The sequence below is a fragment of the Pelobates fuscus genome, chromosome 3 (assembly GCF_036172605.1).
Source record: "Pelobates fuscus isolate aPelFus1 chromosome 3, aPelFus1.pri, whole genome shotgun sequence".
NCBI lineage: Eukaryota > Metazoa > Chordata > Amphibia > Anura > Pelobatidae > Pelobates > Pelobates fuscus.
In genome coordinates, this window is record NC_086319.1 from 383,360,326 (window position 1) to 383,384,355 (window position 24,030).

A 24,030-nucleotide genomic window follows, 5' to 3' on the forward strand; every position below is an offset into this window, starting at 1 on the left:
AAGATGAGATGACCGTGCGGTTCCCGGACATCTTGGTTTGCATCATTAAACCAGTTGTACTCCCAGAACGACGTGTCATCTAGTTACTGGGAAGGGAAGGGCTAGAATCACTGCTCAGCAAATTGTTCTGGCTTGTGGAGGATCCGGCGGGGAAAGTCCTTGTAAGGACTAGAGCTCCTAGGACTGTGTGTCGTCCAGTTCCAGGGAGGGATTAGAGTTAGTCCCCTACCCTGTTCCAGGATGGAGAGGCTCCAGGAGGACTCCAGTCAAGCCACGGCGATTGGGGCAGAAGCACTGAGGTTTTCCCCTGTTCCAGCTAGGAAGAGGTCCTTGGCGGAGGTACCCAGTCGGGGTACAGGGAGCTCTGCTACAACTTCGTAACCCTCTAATTAAAGGGAAAAAAAAAAAAAAAAAGCAAGACTAAACAATTAAAAAAAAAAATCTATATAGGATGAAATCTCAAGCCAGTTACGAATTCAGAACATTTTATTACAAAAATTACAGGATCACAGTGAGGTCAGCCAGTACAGTAAATAGATGTCATTTTACATTAGAACACAAGACGGAGGTTCCAGGTGGCGTTTTGTGCAGTTTAGGGTTACAGAGAATGTGCGTTCACAATAACAGACACTCCATGCAGCATCACTGAACACGGGTCAGGCCGTCTTTTAGCTCATCAGGTTTAAAGACACCTTGCTCTGTAATTATCCCAGTGATCAGTTCGTGGGGAGTAACATCAAATGCTGGATTCCAGACGCCGATGCCTGAAACATTGAGGTGAAAAATTCATTAGATACTTGTCCAGAGTAAAAAAAAAAAAAATAAACGATAACACACGAGACACATGCAAGTTCAAAAGCATGACAAATATGAAAAGGTTAGTGTCTACTGCTGCTTTGTTAAAATACAGCCATCTTATTTACAACGTCTTGTTTAGGAAAGGTTAGTACAAAATATTTCTTGGCACCAGTACCTGCAAGTTTGGTTTACAAAGTTTTCCCATGATGCTCTAAGTGCGCAGTGACCAATCACTGAACAAGCACAATTCAACAAACTGAACTGCATGTCTCTTGTCAGTTTATAAAACAGTTCCACTCATCCCATGCGGATTGGAACTGCTCTTGGAGGATACATTACTAATCTCAAACTTCTGCAAGAGAGGATTATGGGATCAGAAAAAAAAACTCCACAGTTAAGAATGAGAAGCTCCTGATTGGAGGTCTTTTCTTGTTGATCAAGGAATCTGTCTATAGCATCAGACAAACTCACTAAAACAGTGCATGTGGACTCCTCTGGTATCTAAAGAGGATGGACATATCCCTTTGCTATATGGACCAACCTTTTGCCATTGGTGGCCCTACGTTTCCTAACTATTCCACACAATCTGGAACATCAGGTATTGCAATTCTTTGTGCCGAAGACCTCTTCTCCTCTGGGATACTACTCTGTACCAAGCTGTGATAGTGATGCCAATACGAAGCACCAAACGCACCATTGTGTCAGTTTTGTCCACCCAATCAGTGGTCCATCCCCTACATTATTCCTCAGTCTCTGGTCAAGCTGACCAGTACACCAATGGACAAATCTGTGGCTCAAGCTGCAGTGCACGACTGTCATCTTCGCTCAGAAGGAAACGCTAGCTGTACTTTTTGGGTCCATGTCTTCAATGAAAATCGTGAATAGGCCTCAAGGCCAGCTACCACCATCAAGGGCTCCCACACTTCTTCCCAACCTCATCCCTTTATAAGACTGGCACAAATCTTATTATGAATACCTCATGAACTGCGCCTTACCAAATTTTCAACGTTTGATGTCACACTATATATTGGCTCTAATTTTGAAAGCTATCTTGTGTAGAGGGAGGTCACCACCTAAATAGATCTCTGCACAGAACGGCTAAGAACATGCTCCTGAGAATTCCTCTATCTTCTACAGATTGTTTGTATTCAGCAATAATGGTGGTCATTTTGTATGGTCATTCCTATGCTTCCTCAGGCTTTTCCAGATGTGTCAGATATAACCTATAACATATATTCCTTCTTCTAAAAGTTTTTCCCATGTTGGTTCAAAATGTACATGTTATTCTGCACTGCTGACGCCACCTAGTGGATATCTTCTGCTCTGAGTTTGTCACTTTGTCGCATATTTTACAACCCAACTCCGTTATTTGTCCTGCTCTCTGGTTCCTCCGCACATAAAATGGGCTCTCCAAATAATTCAACCAAATCCAAACAAGTCACAAGTCGACTCAAACTTGCTGACAAGATGTCCTTTCTCCAAGCATACCAGCAATCTCTGTACCAAGTGAATGAGGTGTTGCTTCTTCAAGACTATTCTGCCAGAGTGACAGTACTATGTGAAGAATACACTCCAATCATGCTGGTGGGTAGTAACATAAAATTTTAGCAGCACCTGGTTAATTTACGATTTACCCATCTGAACTAGATTTACAATTTGGACACCCCAGCTAACACCAGGAATAAGCCGAATTCGCCAATATTCATGGGGACGGCTTAGTCTCCAAGTTCTGAGTAACAATCTGTTTCCATGGTTCTATGTGGAGCTTAACTTTGTTTTTGTAATTTCAGTTTTCTGGTTTCAGTTTTGGATTTCCCACTACATACCTCCTCCTGGGCCCACAGCTATGGCAATACGTTCTGGGACCCAACCCGGTCAGAATTCAAAGACAGACGCGCACTCACCTAATATATCTGGGAACCTTCCTAACCAATAGCCTTATTACCTAAATATGACCAAATAAAGTATTTCAGACATGGAGAAGAAAATTGCCGCCTGGACACTCTTACCACTTACATTGACAGACTTTGGCCACCCATTTAAAACCACACTAGCATTCCTCCATATGTTTCAATCCCACCTTAAACATCTCTCCAAACGAGAAAAACAAAACAAAAAAAAAACACCAACGTAATAGGCGCTTTTCCTTCTTCCTACAGGGTGACAAACACCCAATTATAGCACTAACAACTGCAGCAACTGAAATTAAATATGGGAATCAGTCTGCCAAACATCATGGATTAGAGACCAGCACGCACTAGACAGACTCACCTCAAGGCACTCTCGTTTGGTCACGTCCATCGATCAACAATTCTTCCCTATTAATTTACTCCTACTACACAGTATGTGTTCTCCTCGCTCAAGATTCACTCTTTATGCTACAGTCGAGGCCTGGAGGGCAACTAGTCTGTACATGGGACTAAGCCAACTAGTTCTTGCAATTTGTGCAGTTTCTTTTCACTTCAAGAGGAAGAAGTGGACCACCCTTATGCTCTATTTCTGCTTAGATTCCCCTGGCCCTGATGGGATGTCTTCTCTAGAGCCCTTTAGCACAAACTGCGAGACAAATTAATATATAATTTTACTCTCAAAGCCAGAGCTTTCTCAATATAGTTCTCCCTCACTTCACCAATTGGAATAATCCTTTGAACACAGGCCACTGGTGAGTGGAAAAGTAGCCGTGACAAGTAGAATTTCACCCTTGGTGTTTGCCGTGGACCCTCCAGGCTCACAGTGGATTGTAATTTAAGGCCTGGCTAATAGCTCAGGTCTTTATATGTTTAGCCCTGAGCTACATCATTTAGGGCTCCCTGCTCTTACCTGGGGCAGCCACTCTGGTCCCATTGATGTCTGTCAGCTCATTGCTCGGCCTCTCCTCAATGACAATGCTGGCACCGGTGGGTAGGCTGAAGTCACAGGATGTGCTTGGTGCAGCAACATAGAAGGGGATTCCATGGTGCTTGGCAAGTATCGCCAGCTGATACGTCCCAACTTTATTGGCCGTGTCACCATTGGCAACCACTCTGTCTGCTCCCACCACGACAGCTGGAAGAAAAATAAAGAGGGGAATCATAGGATAAACAGACGTTACGAGAAACCAATGCATATTATACAGTATATATATATAAAAAGCATTTACCAAGCATAAACTTGACTGGAAAGAGGGTCAGTAGTTTGGATCAGGGAGGAGATGAAAAGAGATCTAAGGGTGATTGGGTTAGAAAATGGAACACACAAAAAAATAAAAATGGATAACTGCAAAACTTGTGTGAGTGGTTATAGTTATACCATATCCAGCACTACTGATTTTGCCATGATGCCAGGCTTGTGGGTGTGAAGTCAGCATGTTGGCATCCTAGGGAGGTATGCCTAGGAAACCTTGGTGAAGGTTATCTAGCATTCTACTGTCATTCAATTATCAGCATAGCTCGCTATTCAGAGAATGGATTGACAAGTAAATAAAATATACACATTTTCTAGCAATTATAATAGCACTTGAATGGAATACATTTCTCATCTTTAAATCATAGCAGGTACACATTAGCAGGTATTCCATTTCGATCTATGGATGATAGTATTTCACAAGACAGCAAACATCGAACTTGTGTTTGTGCCTTAGGACATTTTGTTATTGTTCGGATGTTAAAACAAGGAGTAATGGGTATGCTTGTTTTGTATAGAAAGCTTTGCCTCTGGTGAGAATCTTCCCAGGGCTCGTCACCACTCACCAGAGACCCGACGTTCTCGCATTGTGACGGCCGCCATGCTGTCTGTGATAAGGGTGGCTGGAATCTTCTCGTACACCAACTCATAAGCAGTAAGTCTGGACCCTTGATTGTACGGACGAGTTTCCGTGCAGAAGACGTGAGACAGGCGACCAAGGGTATGGAGTGACCGAACCACACCTGTTCCAGAAACAGATCATGAGCATGACAGAGACTTTACACTACGCCTGGCCAGAAAAGAGAAAGTATTATTCAAGTAAAAGTGTATGAAAGGGCAGATACCTGGTGGGGTTAAAGAGCAAAAGCAGGGAGGATATCTATCCTTAAAGCGGCACTGTCATGCCGAACTTACCTTTCCTCAATCTCTTCCTCTTCTCCCCCTCTCTCAGGATCTGTTATTCTTTTCTTCCTGTCTTCTTTAGTTTTCTTTAAAATCATAAGACAAAGTAGGGACTCTGTCTTATGGAGGATTCCTCCGCTTGACCAGCTCTGACCAGCGGAGGAGCAAAGTGTGCTTCATTTCCGCTGGTCAGAGCAATTTTCCCATGATCCCTAGCTTTCCTCCCAGTTCCCACAATGCTTCCTGTCAGTATTGCCGAACGTCCTGTCACTTAGACAGAACGCCGGCAAAACTGCCGAATTGCATCCTAACAGAATGAGCACTGTTTCTCCATTGGTGTTAGGATGCAATTCAGTACTTTGTTCGGATCGGAATTTCATTCTGATGAATGAAACCCCGATCCTATTCATTGCTGTGGCTGCATCTTGCAGCCGCTTAGTAGATAACTCCCTAATTCCCACGGTATCAGGGAGCTATCTACTAAAAGGCTGAAAGACCTAAACTGGTCTTTCAGCCAACTTTACTAATACTAAGTAAAAATGAATAGTAAATGATATGCCCCTACTCGCTATACCGCGAGTAGGGGCATGTCTAATAAGCAGTGAGCAGCCTGTGGCTGCTCACTGTAAAAAAAAAAAAAAAAAAAAAAATATTGCCCCCCACCCCTAAATGACGGGTGGGGGCTGTAAAGTAAAATAAGGGAGGGAGACCTATTGTCCCCCCCCCCCCGGCCCCCACCCCTGAGCGGTGGGTGGGGGCCATAAAGATAATGAGGGGGGGGGGCCTACTGTCCTCCCCCCCCCCCCGGCCCCCACCCCAGGGCGGCGGGTGGGGGCCATAATGGTAATAAGAGGGGGGACCTACTGTCCTCCCCCCCCGGCCCCCACCCCTGGGCGGCGGGTGGAGGCCATAATAATAGTGGGGGGGGGGACCTACTGTCCTCCCCCCCGGCCCCCACCCCTGGCTGGCGGGTGGGGGCCATAATGGTAATAAGAGGGGGGGGGGACCTACTGTCCTCCCCCCCCCCCCGGCCCCCACCCCTGGGGGTCGGGTGGAGGCCATAACAGTAGTAGGGGGGGGGACACACCTACTGTCCTACCCCCCCCGGCCCCCACCCCTGGGCGGCGGGTGGGGGCCATAATAGTAGTAGGGGGGGGGACCTACTGTCCTACACCCCCTGGCCCCCACCCCAGGGCGGCGGGTGGGGTCCATAATAGTAATAAGGGGGGGGACCTACTGTCCTCCCCCCCCGGCCCCCACCCCTGGGCGGCGGGTGGGGGCCATAATAGTAGTAGGGGGGGGGGACCTACTGTCCTCCCCCCCGGCCCCCACCCCTGGGCGGCGGGTGGGGGCCATAATAGTAAGAAGGGGGGGGGACCTACTGTCCTCCCCCCCCCGGCCCCCACCCCTGGGGGTCGGGTGGAGGCCATAACAGTAGTAGGGGGGGGGGGGACCTACTGTCCTCCCCCCGGCCCCCACCCCTGGGCGGCGGGTGGGGGCCATAATAGTAGTAGGGGGGGGGGGGGACCTACTGTCCTCCAGCCCCCGGCCCCCACCCCTGGGCGGCGGGTGGGGGCCATAACGATAATGGGGGGGGACCTACTGTCCTCCCCCCGCCCCCACCCCTGGGCGGCGGGTGGGGGCACTAAGTAAATTCCCCCCCCCCCATCAAGGTGACTAGGGGTGCCCAAGCCCCTAGTCACCCACCCCCCACCCAAATAAAAAATGCCCCTACCTACCCCCCTCACCCTAAAAAATAGTGAGGGGGGAATAAAATTGCTAACCTGTAAAGTAAAATTAAACTTACCATTCGACGTCTTCTTTTTTCAGCCCCAAAAAAGGCCAAATAAAAAACCATCATAGCCGTCGAACTAAAAATAAAATAAAAAAACCCGAGCGCAAAAAAAAAAACCCGACGAAAAAGAAAAAACCCGAGCGCACAAAAAAATAATCCATCTTCACCCATGGAGGGCTCCGCGCAGACTGAGCTCCGCAGGGCGGGGCAAGGCTTATAAAGCCTTGCCCCGCCCTGCAATTAGCCTAAGAACACTCTGATTGGTGGGTTTAAGCCAATCAGAGTGCTCTTTGTAATTTTACAAGCGTGGGAAAGTTCTTTGGAATTTTCCCACGCTTGTAAAATGACACAGAGCACTGTGATTGGATGGCTTGAAATCCATCCAATCACAGTGCTCTGTGTCATTTTACAAGCGTGGGAAAGTTCTTTGGAATTTTCCCACGCTTGTAAAATGACACAGAGCACTGTGATTGGATGGCTTGAAATCCATCCAATCACAGTGCTCTGTGTCATTTTACAAGCGTGGGAAAGTTCTTTGGAATTTTCCCACGCTTGTAAAATGACACAGAGCACTGTGATTGGATGGCTTGAAATCCATCCAATCACAGTGCTCTGTGTCATTTTACAAGCGTGGGAAAGTTCTTTGGAATTTTCCCACGCTTGTAAAATGACAAAGAGCACTCTGATTGGCTTAAACCCACCAATCAGAGTGTTCTTAGGCTAATTGCAGGGCGGGGCAAGGCTTTATAAGCCTTGCCCCGCCCTGCGGAGCTCAGTCTGCGCGGAGCCCTCCATGGGTGAAGATGGATTATTTTTTTGTGCGCTCGGGTTTTTTCTTTTTCGTCGGGTTTTTTTTTTTGCGCTCGGGTTTTTTTATTTTATTTTTAGTTCGACGGCTATGATGGTTTTTTATTTGGCCTTTTTTGGGGCTGAAAATGAAGATTTTAGAAAAAAGAAGACGTCGAATGGTAAGTTTAATTTTACTTTACAGGTTAGCAATTTTATTCCCCCCTCACTATTTTTTAGGGTGAGGGGGGTAGGTAGGGGCATTTTTTATTTGGGTGGGGGGTGGGTGACTAGGGGCTTGGGCACCCCTAGTCACCTTGATGGGGGGGGGGGGGGAATTTACTTAGTGCCCCCACCCGCCGCCCAGGGGTGGGGGCGGGGGGAGGACAGTAGGTCCCCCCCCATTATCGTTATGGCCCCCACCCGCCGCCCAGGGGTGGGGGCCGGGGGGGAGGACAGTAGGTCCCCCCCCACTTTTACCATTAGGGCCCCCACCCGCCGCCCAGGGGTGGGGGCCGGGGGCTGGAGGACAGTAGGTCCCCCCCCCTACTACTATTATGGCCCCCACCCGCCGCCCAGGGGTGGGGGAGGACAGTAGGTCCCCCCCCCTTATTACTATTATGGCCCCCACCCGCCGCCCAGGGGTGGGGGCCGGGGGGGGGAGGACAGTAGGTCCCCCACCTATTAATATTATGGCCCCCACCCGCCGCCCAGGGGTGGGGGCCAGGGGGTGGAGGACAGTAGGTCCCCCCCCCCCCTTATTACTATTATGGCCCCCACCCGCCGCCCAGGGGTGGGGGCCTGAGGGGAGGACAGTAGGTCCCCCCTCATTCCCATTATGGCCCCCACCCGCCGCCCAGGGGTGGGGGCCTGAGGGGAGGACAGTAGGTCCCCCCTCATTCCCATTATGGCCCCCACCCGCCGTCCAGGGGTGGGGGCCGGCGGGGGAGGACAGTAGGTCCCCCGTCCCCCCCTTATTACCCTTTTTTTTTTTTTTTTTTTACAGTGAGCAGCCACAGGCTGCTCACTGTTTAGTGGACATGCCCCTACTCGCGGTATAGCGAGTAGGGGCATTGGGGAGATTTTAATCTCCCTTGTGCTATTATGGGGGTCATATTGACCCCCATAGAGTGAGGAGGGGACCTGGGGGGCTTATGAAGTGGTGGGGAGCACTGCTCCCTGCCGCTTCTGTCTTTACATATTGCAAGGAGGGAGCTGCACGCCGGTAGCTCCCTCCTTGTAATAAACCGAACAAACAAACGAACACTGATACACAGTGTTAGTTTGTTCGTCTGATTTTTTCTATTCATTCATTCGTCTGTCTGATGAATGAATGAATGAATGAATAGGTGAAATTCCCGTTCGCATGTCCAGATGTTTCACTGGGCATGTGCGGGAATCTCAGGGCTATCTAGTGTGGGCAGATGACGTGTCCCACAGGGACTTCACCTACCCACACAAAGATGGCGGCGCCCTGAATATAGATCGGGGCAGAAAATAAAGAATAAAAAATAGGTAATGTGGGGGGCATAGGGGCATTTGGGGATGACTAGGGGGTCGATTGGATGTAGTTGAGGCGGGAGGGGGGTTAAAAAAAAACGGAATTCGGCATGACAGTGCCGCTTTAAAAAAGCCAGCATTAAAGACGTTTGAGAAAACAGAAGCCAACAAGTAGAGATTGACCTACAAAAGACAGTTCTATATTTTTAGCTAAAGAATTTTAACAGAGAGAAACCTCTCCTGGATATCACAGATTAGCATGTCCACAAAGAACCCGGTCCTATAAATTACCTAGAGCGGTGCCGTACCCGGCAGTCGCCAGGGACCCAGTATTACAATGGGTCAGCACACACACTGCCTCCGTGGACCCTGCGTTCTCCAGTATGCGCTGCGCACCAAATTCCCCAATCTTGCGATTGTCGTCTATGTCTTTCTCCCGGAAAGCTTCTGCCCACTTTATGATGCTGAAGTAAAAGTGAGATTGTTTGATTAGTATCAGGTGTGACTTAACAACATGCTCCAAATGGTGTATTGGCCTATTTTTTTGTGAATCCCATAGATGCAGGTATTAAAGTTAGATACTAGGAGTGTTGTGCTCCTATTGGATGAGGACATTCTCCAATGTGAAAATATTCCCATTCTGACCTTTCAGTCAGTTCTTGGACCGTACATCCAGGTTTTTCGGCTTCACGAGCGAGGAATGTGTTCAGTTCATCGGCTGCTTTCTTCATGTTGACAGCGGTGGGGCGGGCGCCAATCAGGAGATCTAGGGATTCCCGTACAAATGTCATTAAGGCAGGCGTTTCACACGGTGGATTATTGGCCAGCTCCACAGCAAGACTAAGACATCCTACAATGGCAATAGCTGGAGCTCCCCGCACCTAGAAAAAGGACAGAAACTCCCATAAATCCAACTTTGATAAAATCACATCCGCTTGTTTTACTTTCCTTATTGAAAACATGGCAGCATTAACCATATTGATTTAATAATAATAATGTTTGATTTAAAATAAAAATTATATATATATATATATATATATATATATATATATAAAATAACTTCCACTCTTAGTGGTAGTATTGTACTTCTTGTCAAATGTTTTTTTTATTGGAAGGTAAAACAATTAAATAAAGAATAAGAATACATATAATTTAAACAAACAGAGAAACAGGGGGGACATATCCACCCATTATAAAATTGATAACGTTTGCTTTATGAAAAACACTACATAGTGTCAAATAAGGTGTAAAAGCACTCCACATGTACCGGCGATAAATAAATAGTGTACAAACAGAGCAAGCGTAAAAGGAGAGGCACATAAACTACAATCATAAAGAGTATTTTCGTTTGACATTACCCTCCCATATGTTCCAATGGAAAGTTAATGATTCTGTTGTGTTTGATGGCAATCTGAGGTGCATCTCATAGCACTTATTCTCTAAGGCCAGTGTTAATACCTCCTTAATAGCAGGAACTACGTCAGATCTCCAATAACGTGGTATTACCATAGTGGTCGCTATCAAGACGTGGCCTACCATTATCTTATCCACTTTGGTAACGTTTTCAGGAAATTACTTGAATAAACCACTTATTTTTATTTCCTTTTTAAAGAAACTTACTTCGGCTAAATTAAAATATATTTGGTCAGGCAAATCTAAAATTAGATCAAATTGTCTGTACTGCAACATCTCAGAGCGAATGGTGGTTTGGGTGTACCGGATTTTCAAAGTTATTATTTTGCAACGTGTGTATGTATTTGTTGCAATATCTTTGTAAGAACTATATGTTTAGCTCTCCCACCTAACTTTCCTATACCCCCAAATGCCAGGTTTTGCCTCGTGAAAGGCCATGTGCTTCACAGAGGACTCCATTATTGCCTAAGGGTAGAATGGGGGCTTGAATCCCTGTATTAGAACACAATAACACTTCATTGGCTTACAGTTTGGCTGTTAATCACATCCCCCACTTATTACAGGGATAATTTACATTTTTAAAGAACATTGTTAAGGTTTTGGGTGAATGCAACTGGAGACTGATTTTGTGCGGTGATAGAAACTGTGATGGATCATGAATTGGATATAATGAGAGACATTGCTTCTTCGTCTGAAAGGCGTGACAGTGAAAGTTTGGCACAGAGATGTTCTCAATATCTTTTTTCTATGGGTATATGATGCATGGTGAGTGACTCACGAGAGTAAAAAAAGACTATACTTATCATTCAGTGCAGTATAACATGTATTCACGAATTGATAGGTTTTTGGTGGATGAGGAAACTTTGCATACTGTATTAAGATCTGAAATATTTGACATCAATTGGTCTGACCATGTCCCGATTATTTTACATGTGTCTGAGTCCCTCTCGGTGACTCGAGACAGACCATGGAGATTAATTGACAACTTGGTTTTGGAACTTGAAAATAAATTACTAGCTGAAACTTAAATCAGGCGAACTTGGCCCATTCCCCTTATTACAGACTATAATAAATTACATCAAGCAACAAATTGACACTATACAATTGGCTCGTACAAGCTCGATGTTGAAACGTTTAAGACGCTCAATTTAGGATTGAACATCTTGTAATTGATAGCGATGAAAAAGTTTGTACATCCAACCAAAATTAGCAGAGTATTATAGGTCCGTTACAATCTTCATTCGGACCCAAACATCAGTCAACCTAATTTGGACACAATTAGATGTTTTATAAATAAAATTCAGCTACCAAAAATTTCCCAAGATAAATTGGAGACTAAATTTAGCTATAACCCAGGATGAGGTGCTGGAGGCAATTAAAAGCACTCCTACTGGTAAGGTACCAGATGGTTTTACCATGCATTACTATAGGACCTATTCAACTATTTTGTCCCCACACTTGACTGGGCTATTTAATTTGTATTGGAATAAAGGTGGGATGCCCGGTGAAGCACTGCGCGCCCAGATTGTGACTCTTCCCAAGCCAGGTAAGGATCCAAATATATGTGCTAATTTTTGGCCTATTTTGTTGTTCAACAACGATACCAAATATATGTCAAAGTTTTGGCTTCTAGGTTGGTCAAAATAATACCTAAACTTGTTAAAAACATTTGCATTTGTTGCATTTGTGTTAGACAAGCCACGGATGGCACTAGGAGGTTTATCAATATTATCAAATGCTTCTTGCATTGGATATAGAGAAGGCGTTCAAAAGATTACACTGGGGATACTTGAAAGAGGTTTTGTTCAAATTTGGTTTTACGACTCCAATAGTAAATGCAACATTTGCTCTGTATCATCATCATCCTGCAGCTAGAGTGTTGACCACGGGTTTCATCTCAAAAAGTTTTCTACTTACTAATGGTACCATACCGGGTTGTCCCCTGTTCTTTATTATTTATTCTGGTGATGAACACCTGGGCAAACTAATTAGGAATGACCCGAAGATAGAGGGTGTTGCAATCGGTGGTGTCACTCATAAGATTGGGCTCTTTGCAGACTATATCATTTTTTCTTTAACCCCTTAAGGACCAAACTTCTGGAATAAAAGGGAATCATGACGTGTCACACACGTCGTGTGTCCTTAAGGGGTTAAGGAACCTGGTTGCCTCTCTTGATGCACATATTAAAACCATTTGGGGTGGTTTCCTATTATAAACACAATGAAACCAAGACACAGGCTTTGCCCTTGTATGTTCCACGGCCTGTGATGGATGGTCTGAGGGATCCCTTCAATTTTGAGTGGAGGGAATCACACGTGGCTTACTTGGGCATTAGCTTAACCAAGAACCTGTCGAACATGCATGCGTGTAACTTGGCAAAAGTCTGGCCAGAACTACAGAAGGAGATGGACAGATGGAGGGAGCTGGAGATATCATGGCTGGGTAAAATATATTCATGAAATATGAATATTCTTAAGTATTGTACTTCTGATTTAAAGGGTTACAGTAACCCATCAGACTCTCCCCTAGTCTTGCATCTTTTAAGAAGTGCCTTAAAACCCATCTCTTTAGGAAAGCTTATGGCCTCCAAGACTAACCCTTACCTCACATACCTGTCTCTTGCCCTCTCCTAAAGGGCAGCCCACCTTATTTGATTGTAAATTCCTGTCCTAATGTGTTTTACACCCCACCTCCTATAGAATGTAAGCTCGTTTGAGCAGGGTCCTCTTCAACCTATTGTTCCTGTAAGTTTATTTGTAATTGTCCTACTTATATTTAAATCCCCCTCTCATAATATTGTAAAGCGCTACGGAATCTGTTGGCGCTATATAAATGGCAATAATAAATAAATAAATAAATAAATAATAACCCTTTTTAAGACTGTTGTGGAAATGAAATATTACCCTAATTTTAGTTAGTAAAATGCCTATTTACTCCATTTAGTTATAATCAGTATTATTCAATAAATTACTAAAATGACCACTAGATGTCACTCAGGAGTACCCCACCCATTGACTAAACACTCATTTTCAAGATGGCATTGGAATCCGGGGGAGAACTTCATGACGACAGTAACGACATAAGATGGCACACCCAGTAGGACGTGCTTTGAATGAACCACTTAACCCTTAACCAATTACTGATTTATAATTCTATGTTATCTCTGACAATGCTTATGATGTAATTGTGCTTTATAAGGGGTCGCCTTCCCCTCTGAATAAACATTCCTAAAGTTTTTCATTAACCTGAAACATGTGTCTGGTGTGAATTACTTTAGGGAGCGTGCACGCACTGTTTCTTAATTTGGCCAGGGGCAGATACACAAAGTAATCAATTTATTGATTGATTTCCACTTCAATTGGCGCCCAACGTGGGGCCCCGGATTGGCCGGCTTGGACTGACGGAAACCAACGGACTGGAGCAGACCTCTGGAAAGTGGGACAACCGGAGCCTGATCACCTCCAAAATACAGCCATTGCCTGTATTCTCCTGTTTTGTGCCGGTCTGTCTCCATGTCCACTTCCGGCTTCCAGAAGGCTACAAGACAGGTAAATTCTTATCCGGTGCCCCTTTTAAATGAACCTGTCGATTGTCTATCTGCCTCTTGAGTGTTGGTATGCTTGTGTATGATAGTCAGTATACGTGGTTTGTCCTTTTAAATAAATTTAGCTTGACTGCCTAGCGGGCAGGGGACGCATCTTTAAGAAATTTAGCTTGACTGCCTAGCGGGCAGGGGACGCATTTTTAAGAAATTTAGCTTGACTGCCTAGCGGGCAGGGAACGCAACAGCCATTAGAGTCTGGGTACCACCCTAGTAGAGGGTTGTGGTTTTTATTCTGTGACAGCCAGTAGAGGCTGGGGACCACCCTAGTAGAGGGTTGGGGTTTTTATATTGTGACAGCCAGTAGAGGCTGGGGACCACCCTAGTAGAGGGTTGGGGTTTTTATATTGTGACAGCCAGTAGAGGCTGGGGACCACCCTAGTAGAGGGTTGGGGTTTTTATATTGTGACAGCCGGTAGAGGCTGGGGACCACCCTAGTAGAGGGTTGGGGTTTTTATATTGTGATTATTACTATGTTATTGTTGACAACCGGGTGAAGGGTTGGGTGACAGCCTAGAGAAAGGCTGGGATTATTCATGTATTGACCTGACTGGATCAGGGGTTATTTGCTGTGTTTCACTGTTTTATGCACATTGTTCTAATATGTACATGGCTATATTACTTTCTGCTATTCTGTGGATTCTGTTCAATTGTTGTGTGGGTACCCTAGGTGTGCGTGTTGTGTGGCTCCTCCTTGAATCCGGAATCTGTGCACATCTCTATATCTGTGATTTCTGTAAATGGTTTTTTGATTAGCCTCTCCACGTTCATCTTTTCACTTGTTCTCTACCTCTCCTGTACTTGCTGCCCAGAGCTGTGTTAGTCACCCACGCTCACCCCCTCCGGTCCGTGACCACCACCTCGGGTGGGCGGACCCCCGTGACTAGTCTACGTTTAGGGAAGACGCACGGGACTCAAACCCCCGTGGCAGTCGAGCACTGTAGACTCTCTTCCTTATTTTTCTCTCTCCCTCTGTCCCTATCACGTGGAGCTCTTTGTTTGTTTAAAATGGGACAAGAACATGCTAGACCTTCAAAGGTTATTTGGCTTGTGATATTGTTAAAGAGAGGGCAGGAGAAGAAGCTATGCTGAAAATGAAGTTAGCAAAGATTTCTGGTTTTCAAATGTCACCCAGTGATCTTATTCCTTATTGTATTGTGATGATTACTTTATTGTAGTTTTATTGTGTGTAGTGCTATATATATATATATATATATATATATGAGAATGAAAAAGAGATGCACTCACAGGTCTTGATAAATAAAAAAAAAAAAAAAAAAAAAAATCGGTATTTTATTCTCCAAACAGGGTACACATTGTCCGATCGACGTTTCGACCCCTTAGGGTCTTCCTCAGGATCCTAAGGGGTCGAAACGTCGATCGGACAATGTGTACCCTGTTTGGAGAATAAAATACCGATTTTTTTATTTATCAAGACCTGTGAGTGCATCTCTTTTTCATTCATTTATATACTACAACGTGGGATAGCACCTAGGCATCTATATTAATCAAATTTTTTGTTTTGGAAAGGGTGAGTGCCAAGATACATACTTATATATATATATATATATATATAGTGTCTTTACCTGTTTTTGTGTCTCTTTGCTTGCAATAATTGTAACGTAAAAACGGCGCTTACATGGTTAAACTTCATGCCTGCAGTTTCTCTTTCATTCTGTCTCAATCCCCCTCAAACCCCTCCCCCCCCCCCCCCCCCCCCCGCCCCTTCAGTGAGGAATGTGGCAAGTCTGTGTTCAGTGAAATATCAAGGTTGCTCAGCTATTCTATATTGTGTTTTGTGATAAGGCAGTGAGAATTGTGGAGGGGGACTAGCTCACAAGAATGCATGCCACCTTTCTGAGGCACTGTATTTTCTTTTGCGGTGTAAAGTATTTTGAGACTGGTGCATAAGGCAGAGAGTGGGGGTATAGCTCAGTGTTGATTACGGAGTTTAGGAAAGTGAATCTGATGCAAGAATTGAGGTATATTTGGACAAGTTAGGTGTAAAGGCAAGTGTGATTTGTTGCAATACTATGCAATGTGGATAGAGGGAATATGCGAAGTTGTTAAGTTAGTATGTGAAGAGGAAAGTGATTAATGGCTGTTGGATGATAAGGTAAATTGGTTGAATCCCGTGAGTTTATTTTGCATCATGTTATTTTAAAGTACATGTTTCTAGAGACAGCTTTATGGGCTGTTAAATGTATAATGTTCTCAACTGTCTTATTTAACCCGCCAGGTCTGTTCATAGTTTAGTATTTCATTTTGCAGAACAGAATGTTGCTTCTCTGACTTATTTTATTAGTTATAATATAGTGTAATGTTGAAAGTACGTCAGCCACCACCCTAAAAGATGGCGCCTAGTACAGAAGGAGGTTGGCCCTGCCAGTCCCGTAACCTCCACCCGATTACCATTATCTACAGTCACGTCACTTCCGCCCTTACCATGCCCCCACCTCCTGTCTCTTCCTTTCCCACACATATCATGGTCGTCACTTCCACCCTTGCCATCATTTCCTTCCCCGCCCCTGTCATGGCTGCCTCCATCATGAGGCCTACCGCTATCATGCTCATCCTATCTTAAGATATGCTGTTTTCCTTGAACTCTACATATTATGAACACGAAAGTTATATTGTTAAAGGGACACTATAGTCACCAAAACAACTTTTGCTTAATGAAGCAGTTATAGTGTATAGATCAGGCCACTGTAGTCACATTGCTCAATTCTATGCCATTTAGGAGTTAAATTGCTATGTTAATGCAGCCTTAGACACACCTCACTGCATGTGACTTACACAGCCTTCCTAAACACTTCCTGTAAAGTGCCATCTAATGTTTATACTTTTTTTTACTACAAATTCGGTTTTATTTAAAATTTCTTATCTACTGCTCTGTCAATCGCTTGCTAGACCCTACGGGAGCCTATTGTATGTAGTTAAAGTGCAAATTGTAGAGCAGGAGACAATTTTCTACTTCTGTGCTATACCCCATCAGATTTCTATACCCTCCTTACTTCCGGGGAGGGGAATCAGCTGGCTCCTGTGCTGCACATGTGTGCTAGCACTCCTGCTACTCCTCCACAGCCAGGTCCTGGAAGGTAAGTAAAACTAGTTTTACACTTTCATTATAGTTAGTGCATTCACTAAGCTTAGGCACACGGGACATTTAGGGTTAAGTGAGGGTTCAAATTAGGGTTAGGTAAGTGATTCTAACCTCTCTCACTCTCTATTCTCACCCTAACCCTTGGGGTAAGGGTTAAAATAAAGTGTGAGAAATCACTATTTAGTGATATTCCCCTAATGTGAAATATCACTAAATATGAACAAGTCCCTAATCCTAACCCTAATTTGAACCCTAACATTAACCCTAAATGTCCCATGTCCTAAGCTTAGTGAATGCACTAACTATAATGAAAGTGTAAAACTAGTTTTACTTACCTTCCAGGACCTGGCTGTGGAGGAGTAGCAGGAGTGCTAGCACGCATGTGCAGCACAGGATCCAGCTGATTCCCCTCCCCGGAAGTGACGAGGGTATAGAAATCTGACGGGGTATAGCACAATGGTAGAACACAGGCTGTGCCAACCACGGCCAGGGGAGGTGTGACTAGGGCTGCATAAACAGAAACAAAAGTGATCTAACGCCTAAATGGCAGTGAATTGAGCAGTGAAACTTCAAAGGCATGATCTATACACCGAAACGGCGTCATTAAGCTCAAGTTGTTTGGGTGACGATAGTGTCCCTGTAAAAACACTGTCTAACCCTCTTAAATAAAGTAAAATCTGACTTTTGTTACCGTCTGCTGCTGCTCTGCCCCTGATCTGCCTGCTTGGCTGACGTCATCACAAGTGATTCTCTCATTCAATCACAATGCTTTCCTATAGGATTGGCTGAGATTGTCAAGGAGGCAGATCCGGGGCAGAGCCAGCATGATTCAAACACAGCCCTGGCCAATCAGCACCTCCTCATAGAGATGAATTGAATAAATGCATCTCTATGAGGAAAGTTCAGTGTCTCTATGCAGAGGGTGGTGTTGTGGACAGAATATTAGCTAAAGTAAAATGCCTATTTACTCAATTTAGTTATAATCAGTATTATTCAATAAATTACTAAAATGACCACTAGATGTCACTCAGGAGTACCCCACCCATCGACTAAACACTCATTTTCAAGATGGCATTGGAATCCGGGGGAGAACTTCATGACGACAGTAATGACATAAGATGGCACACCCAGTAGGACGTGCTTTGAATAAAACACTTAACACTTAACCAATTATTAATGTATTATTTCATGTTATCTCTGACAATGCTTATGATGTAATTTTGCTTTATAAGGGGCATGCCACCCCCTCTAATAAACATTCCTCAAGTTCTTCATTAACCTGAAACTTGTGTCTGGTGTGAATTACTGCAGAGAGCGTGCACGCACTGTTTCTTTAATTTGGCCAGGGGCAGATACACAAAATAATAAATTTATTTATTGATTTACACTTCAAGTAGAGACACTAAATGTCAGTCACACTGTACAGCACTGTCCCAGGAAGCACCTCTAGCAGCCACCTGAGGAGTGACCAATGGAGGTATCCCTAGGCCAGGGGTAGGCAACCTTTTGGTAGTGGTGTGCCGAAGTAAAACTTTGACGTCCCTTGGTGTGCCGGCAATATAGTCAGAGGAATGCATGGTTAAGAATGTTAAATGTTTTATTGATGATAACATCAAATAAAGGTCAGTTTTAACAACAACTAATCGTATTCATTTATCTTTTTAATGTAATTTCTAATTACATTTAAACTTGTTGAGAATATTTTTAAAAAAAAACAACTTAATGACAAAGAACATACAACAACAAAATGTTTCATTTTTTTTACAGAACAAACTTAGTGAGATCCCTGCCCTTGCTTAGTTCCTGTATGTCAGGAACATACTGAATAACTTTAAGTTTCACATAGATTTCTGAATGAGCAGTTGTGAGATATCTTCGATGCGGATTCAAAATGATCTTGATGTGGGAAAATATTTGCTCACAGATGTATGTTGACCCAAAGGTTGAAAGCAAAGCAAATGCAATTTTCTTTAAGCCAGGGCTCGACAAATCCCAGGCGCCAGATCGCCATTGCGACTAAGAATTTTGCCCTGGCGTCTGGGATTCATCAGCCCTTGCCCTCCTCCTTCTGTCCTGCAATGCCGTGCAAGCTCTCTGTCCGTCCGTGCGCCGGGAGGAAGTGAAGGGAACTGTAAATACTTCCTTCCGGCGCTGAGGCCACGCAGGGGAACCACAAGCTGGCAGGACACCTGGTCAAATCTGTTTTGCTTGCTACCCGACCCTATTCCACTGAGCACGCCCCCAGCCCGCCTCTATTCTCCAGAGCACGCCTCCGGCTCGCCCCTGTACCGCAGAGCACGCCTCTAATCCGCTCCCATTCTGGAGAGCCGGCTGCCCGTCCCTTCCCCTGCACAGCCTCAGAGCAAGGAGAAAGTAATTAAAGTTCACTTCCTCCCGGTGAACAGAGATACAGGAGGAGGGGGAGTCTGAACAGAGCGGCAGCCCACTCCTATCAGCTGTAGCTAGCCCTATTGCAACCACCTGCTGCCCAGTACTACTAGACCCCAGGGAAGCCACCCTCCAGAACCCAAAAGGTAGGAAACAGGAGGGTGACTAGAAATATGTATTTAAAAAAAAAAAGAATTATGTAGGTATCTGTGACGTTGTGTGTATGTCTCTGTGTGTATGTCTCTGTGTGTACCTAGAAATCTTTGCGTGTGTGTGTGGGGGTCAGTCAGTGAGTGTGTGTGTGTGTATGTGGGTCAGTCAGTGAGTGTGTGTGTATGTGGGTCAGTCAGTGAGTGTGTGTGTATGTGGGTCAGTCAGTGAGTGTGTGTGTATGTGGGTCAGTCAGTGAGTGAGTGAGTATGTGGGTCAGTCAGTGAGTGAGTGAGTATGTGGGTCAGTGAGTGAGTGAGTGAGTATGTGGGTCAGTGAGTGAGTGAGTGAGTATGTGGGTCAGTGAGTGAGTGAGTGTGTATGGGTCAGTGAGTGAGTATGTATGTATGTATGTATGTATGTATGTATGTATGTATGTATGTACCAGTCCAGGTGCCTGTTAGTGAGTGTGCGTGTTTAGGTCACCAGCCCCCCTTTCGATCGCTTGGGAATGGCGTTTTTACTCACCTTTTTTCACAAAAAGCTGAGATTATCAATCTTGATGATTTCAGCCAATCCAATGCTTTCCTGTGGGAAAGCATTGGGAGCTATTGAGCATGCGTGGTAAAATGCTGCACCAATCAGCATCTCCTCATAGAGGTGCATTAAATCAATGCATCTCTATGGGGAGCATTCTGCGCCTCCATGCAGATAGGAGACACTTTAGTTGCCGTTTGAGCGACTGCCACTAGAGATGTTACTAGGCAGAAATGTAAACACTGACTTTTCTCTTCTTTCTTTTGCATCTTCTAATTGAGAGACCCTTATGTGAGTGTGTGATCGCTGCTGGGTCCACTGGTTCTATGCAAGCTGCCAGCTTCTCCCAAAAGGTGTTTTCGGCGGATCCTGCACATCCCATTCCCCACTGTCTGGGTCAGAAGCGCACACCGTGGCTGTCATTTTACTTGCCTTGTGGTGTCGGCTTTGTGGTCGTGTCATGTGCTCTCAGTTCCCTGAAAAATCTCCTGGGAACGGACCGGGATTACCCCCACCGGACCAAAGGGGAGAGGTAGAGCCAGGGCTCAGCACAGGCTGCTCAAGGTGGGAGATCGGTTGCCTCTCTCTTCCCTGGTGCACACAATGCCGCAATATGCTCGAAGCCCCCTCCAGGACCGTGTCAGCCACAATCACCGCTTGTCGCCAGTAGGAGGGTAAACCCAATTTAGGGCTACTGCAATATCGATTTAGAATGTGGCAGGGCCCAGCAGGATCCCCAAAAACAACAACCATAACCATTTCTATGTATCTAAGTGGTTATGTTGCCTGGAGTCCGTGGGTGCCAGGATCCTCATCACTACTAAATGGTTCTCTCACCATTTAGCAGAGCAGGTTGGTCCCCAGGAACCCGGCCTCCAATGATGATGCAGAGGAGACAGAACTATGCTTCCATCTCACGCGATACCAGATATTAGTACAGTGATTGACTGAGAGTGCTCAATTTACACGCTCAGCCTCTCACTGCTGCCAACTATCTTATGGTGTGAACCTGCATAAATTTACAGCATTTAAGTTTATCACAGGTCTCAAACTATGTACGGAGCATATTTAATGTATCCAGTGGTGTATTTTGGATTTGCCCTAGGCATAAGGAACCCCTAATTTAAATTTTCCCCACCCATTCCTGCCAAGGTGACACCTCTTCCTGTTAAAGACTAACACGCATTTTGACTGACAGACACACAGACACACCCACTCACGGACAAGCACACACTCTCAGATACACTGACATACACACACACACACTCTCACTGATTTGACACACACAATCACTCACACAAACACTCAGACACAAACTGACAGGCACGCAAACACACTGACACACAAGCACACTCACTCAGACACGCATTTACTGACAGACACACAGACACTCGCAGACATACACACACACCCACATTCAATGACGGCAGACACTGACATACACATTCACAGATACACACACAAACATTTACTGACAGACAGACACACACATTCACTCAGAGACACACTGAGAAACACACACATTTTCCTCAAACACTCACAAATTATTGTTATTTTTTTTTTTTTATTTAAATCCACCCAGCTCTCCCAATAGTAAGGAGGCTGGGTGGATTATTCCAGTGGGGCTGCTGGGTGGGCAGGCAGATGAGGTTGCAAGCAGGCATGCAGGAAGGCAGGCGGACTCACAAAGTAGGCAGTGAGGGAACTGTGATCATCTTGCTCAGCTCCCTTGCGCGCCACTTAGCTTAGTGATGCCGGCATAACTAAACGGCGCCTGCCTGGAAAGCAACTGGCTGTCTGCCCCTTGGGGCCCACAGATGGCCAGCTCTTGGGCCCCCATAAAATCAAAGTGAGTGCATAATTTCATCACAGAGCTCCATAGCAATACAACTCAGTTATGTGGTTCAGATTGCATCAGTGTCTACTACTGTGTGTGGAATTATGTAAAAAATGTCTGTGTATTGTGTGGCTGATTGTGATGTATGTGTCGTGGGGGTAGCTGTTGTGTGTATGGTTGGCTGAGTGTGATTTGTGTGAGTGTTTTGGCGATGTGGCAGGGCAGCTGAGTGTGGTTTGTGTGTGTGGATGGTGGAGTGTGATGTGACACATTGTTGCTGAGCCTACTGGTCACACTTCATATCTGATCTGTCCTAGTCCCTCACACTACAGGAATGGCTCCAAGAGCTTGCAATCTAACTCAAGCTAGCATTTCTGTTTGTATTCTTTACAGAAATAGGAAACGATAACTTGACTTCGATTGCAAGCTTTTGGGGCCATTCCCTCAAGCCTTACATAGAGAGACCAGGGCATACAGGGAATGGTCTGTACAGCTTGCAATATAACATAAGTTAACATTTATGTGATATAAATGGACTGTCTGATACAGACAGTTTTTCATATCACAGTAAAGTTAACTTGAGTTAGATTGCAAACTCCTGGGGACCATCTCTTTATGCCCTGATGAGCATGTATTTGTAACATAAATAGTGTGGCACTGGCACCTGGTAAATTAAGGCAATTTACCTGATAGTATTCAGGGTCAGGGACTGACAGGCAAACAGTGAAGTGGTAGTAGCAGACACAAGGATAGTAGCAGTGGCAGACACAAGGGACAAGGCAATCTGATTTTGTGACACAGTCAGGAGCAGTGACCCCTATGATCACTACTGCTTCTGATTGGCTCACATAAACAAAAAGCTCCACACAGATTTGCTTGGAGTGACCTGTAAATAAGTCATCCAGGCAGAGGATGCTGCTAACAGAGTGGGAGGGCTGGAGGCAGTGCACACAGTGGCGGACGTCATTGGAGCTGAGGTAAGAACAGCCTAATAGGCGGAAATCCAGATCGCAAGTTCTTGCGATGCTGGAAGTTCCACCGCCGCGCAAGTTCCAATCTGCTTTCCCCCAGCGTAGAGCGGCTCAAATGCACCCCGCGTGCCACAGGTTGGCGACCCGTGCCCTAGGCTGTAAGGTAAACATTGCATTTTCTCTGAAAACAGTGTTTACAGCAAAAAGCCTGAAGGGAATGATTCTACTCACCAGAACAAATTCAATAAGCTGTGGTTGTTCTGGGGACTATAGTGTCCCTTCAATCGTTTTATAAACTATATGTTAAGTGTTGTAAGCGTTTTGAGCGCTGTTTCTGTAACATTTTGTAATGGTCTCATTTATTGTTAAGTTTCCCCTGTATATTATAGTAAAGCTCGGCGGAATAAGTTGTCACTAAACAAATGCCAATAATAATAATAATAATAATAATAACAACGTGTTTGTAAGCCGCCACCCACGGCGTCACGCAGCCATATCTCCTCCAATAAATAGCTTTGTAACTAACGATGTTTTGTGGCGGTGTGACGCGATAGAGGAGATTGATCGTGGTAAACATTGATTGATGCTAGTATGGTGCTAGCAGCTAAAAGCTCATTCATTATATCGGTCTCCATGGAGATGCCATTTTGGATTAAATATTGAAACTATGTATGAATGAACTATCCAGATCTCAGCGCTCAGTGAGGAATTACAAACCAGGACTGGCAATCACGTGAGAGTCAAGTCATATTTATGACATATGGACACCAGGTGTGACGTCATACATTAAAACCCACGTGTTGACAAGTCAGGAAGGCAGCCAGTCACGTGGTTCCCATCCGTTTCGCCCCGCCCCGCTCTGATCTCATTGGTTATTACACACCTGCTCTCCCGTGTGACCCCGCCCTCTCCGGAAGCCCCGCCCCTCTGACCTTCATGTCCCGGATGGCTCGGGCTCCCTCCTGCACCGCGGTAACCGGCTCATACTCGCTCCTGTGCGGCAGCAGCAGCTGGTTCAGGACCCGGAGAGACCCCCGGCCGTACCGCACCGACTCCAGAGACATGGCGGACAGCTCACTTCCGGG

The 24,030-nt window shown here is 45.2% G+C and overlaps 1 protein-coding gene across 1 annotated transcript; it reads right to left on the bottom strand.

The window, feature by feature from the left end:
- Window positions 1-468: 468 nt before the first annotated feature.
- Window positions 469-24,030, bottom strand: MRI1 (methylthioribose-1-phosphate isomerase 1). The gene is made up of 6 exons (XM_063445976.1): window positions 23,878-24,030; window positions 9,590-9,825; window positions 9,236-9,408; window positions 4,527-4,703; window positions 3,619-3,843; window positions 469-764 (listed from the first exon to the last, which is right to left on the bottom strand). The coding sequence occupies exons 1-6, from the start codon at window positions 24,007-24,009 to the stop codon at window positions 643-645; spliced, it is 1,065 nt and encodes a 354-aa protein (XP_063302046.1). The 5' UTR covers window positions 24,010-24,030; the 3' UTR covers window positions 469-642.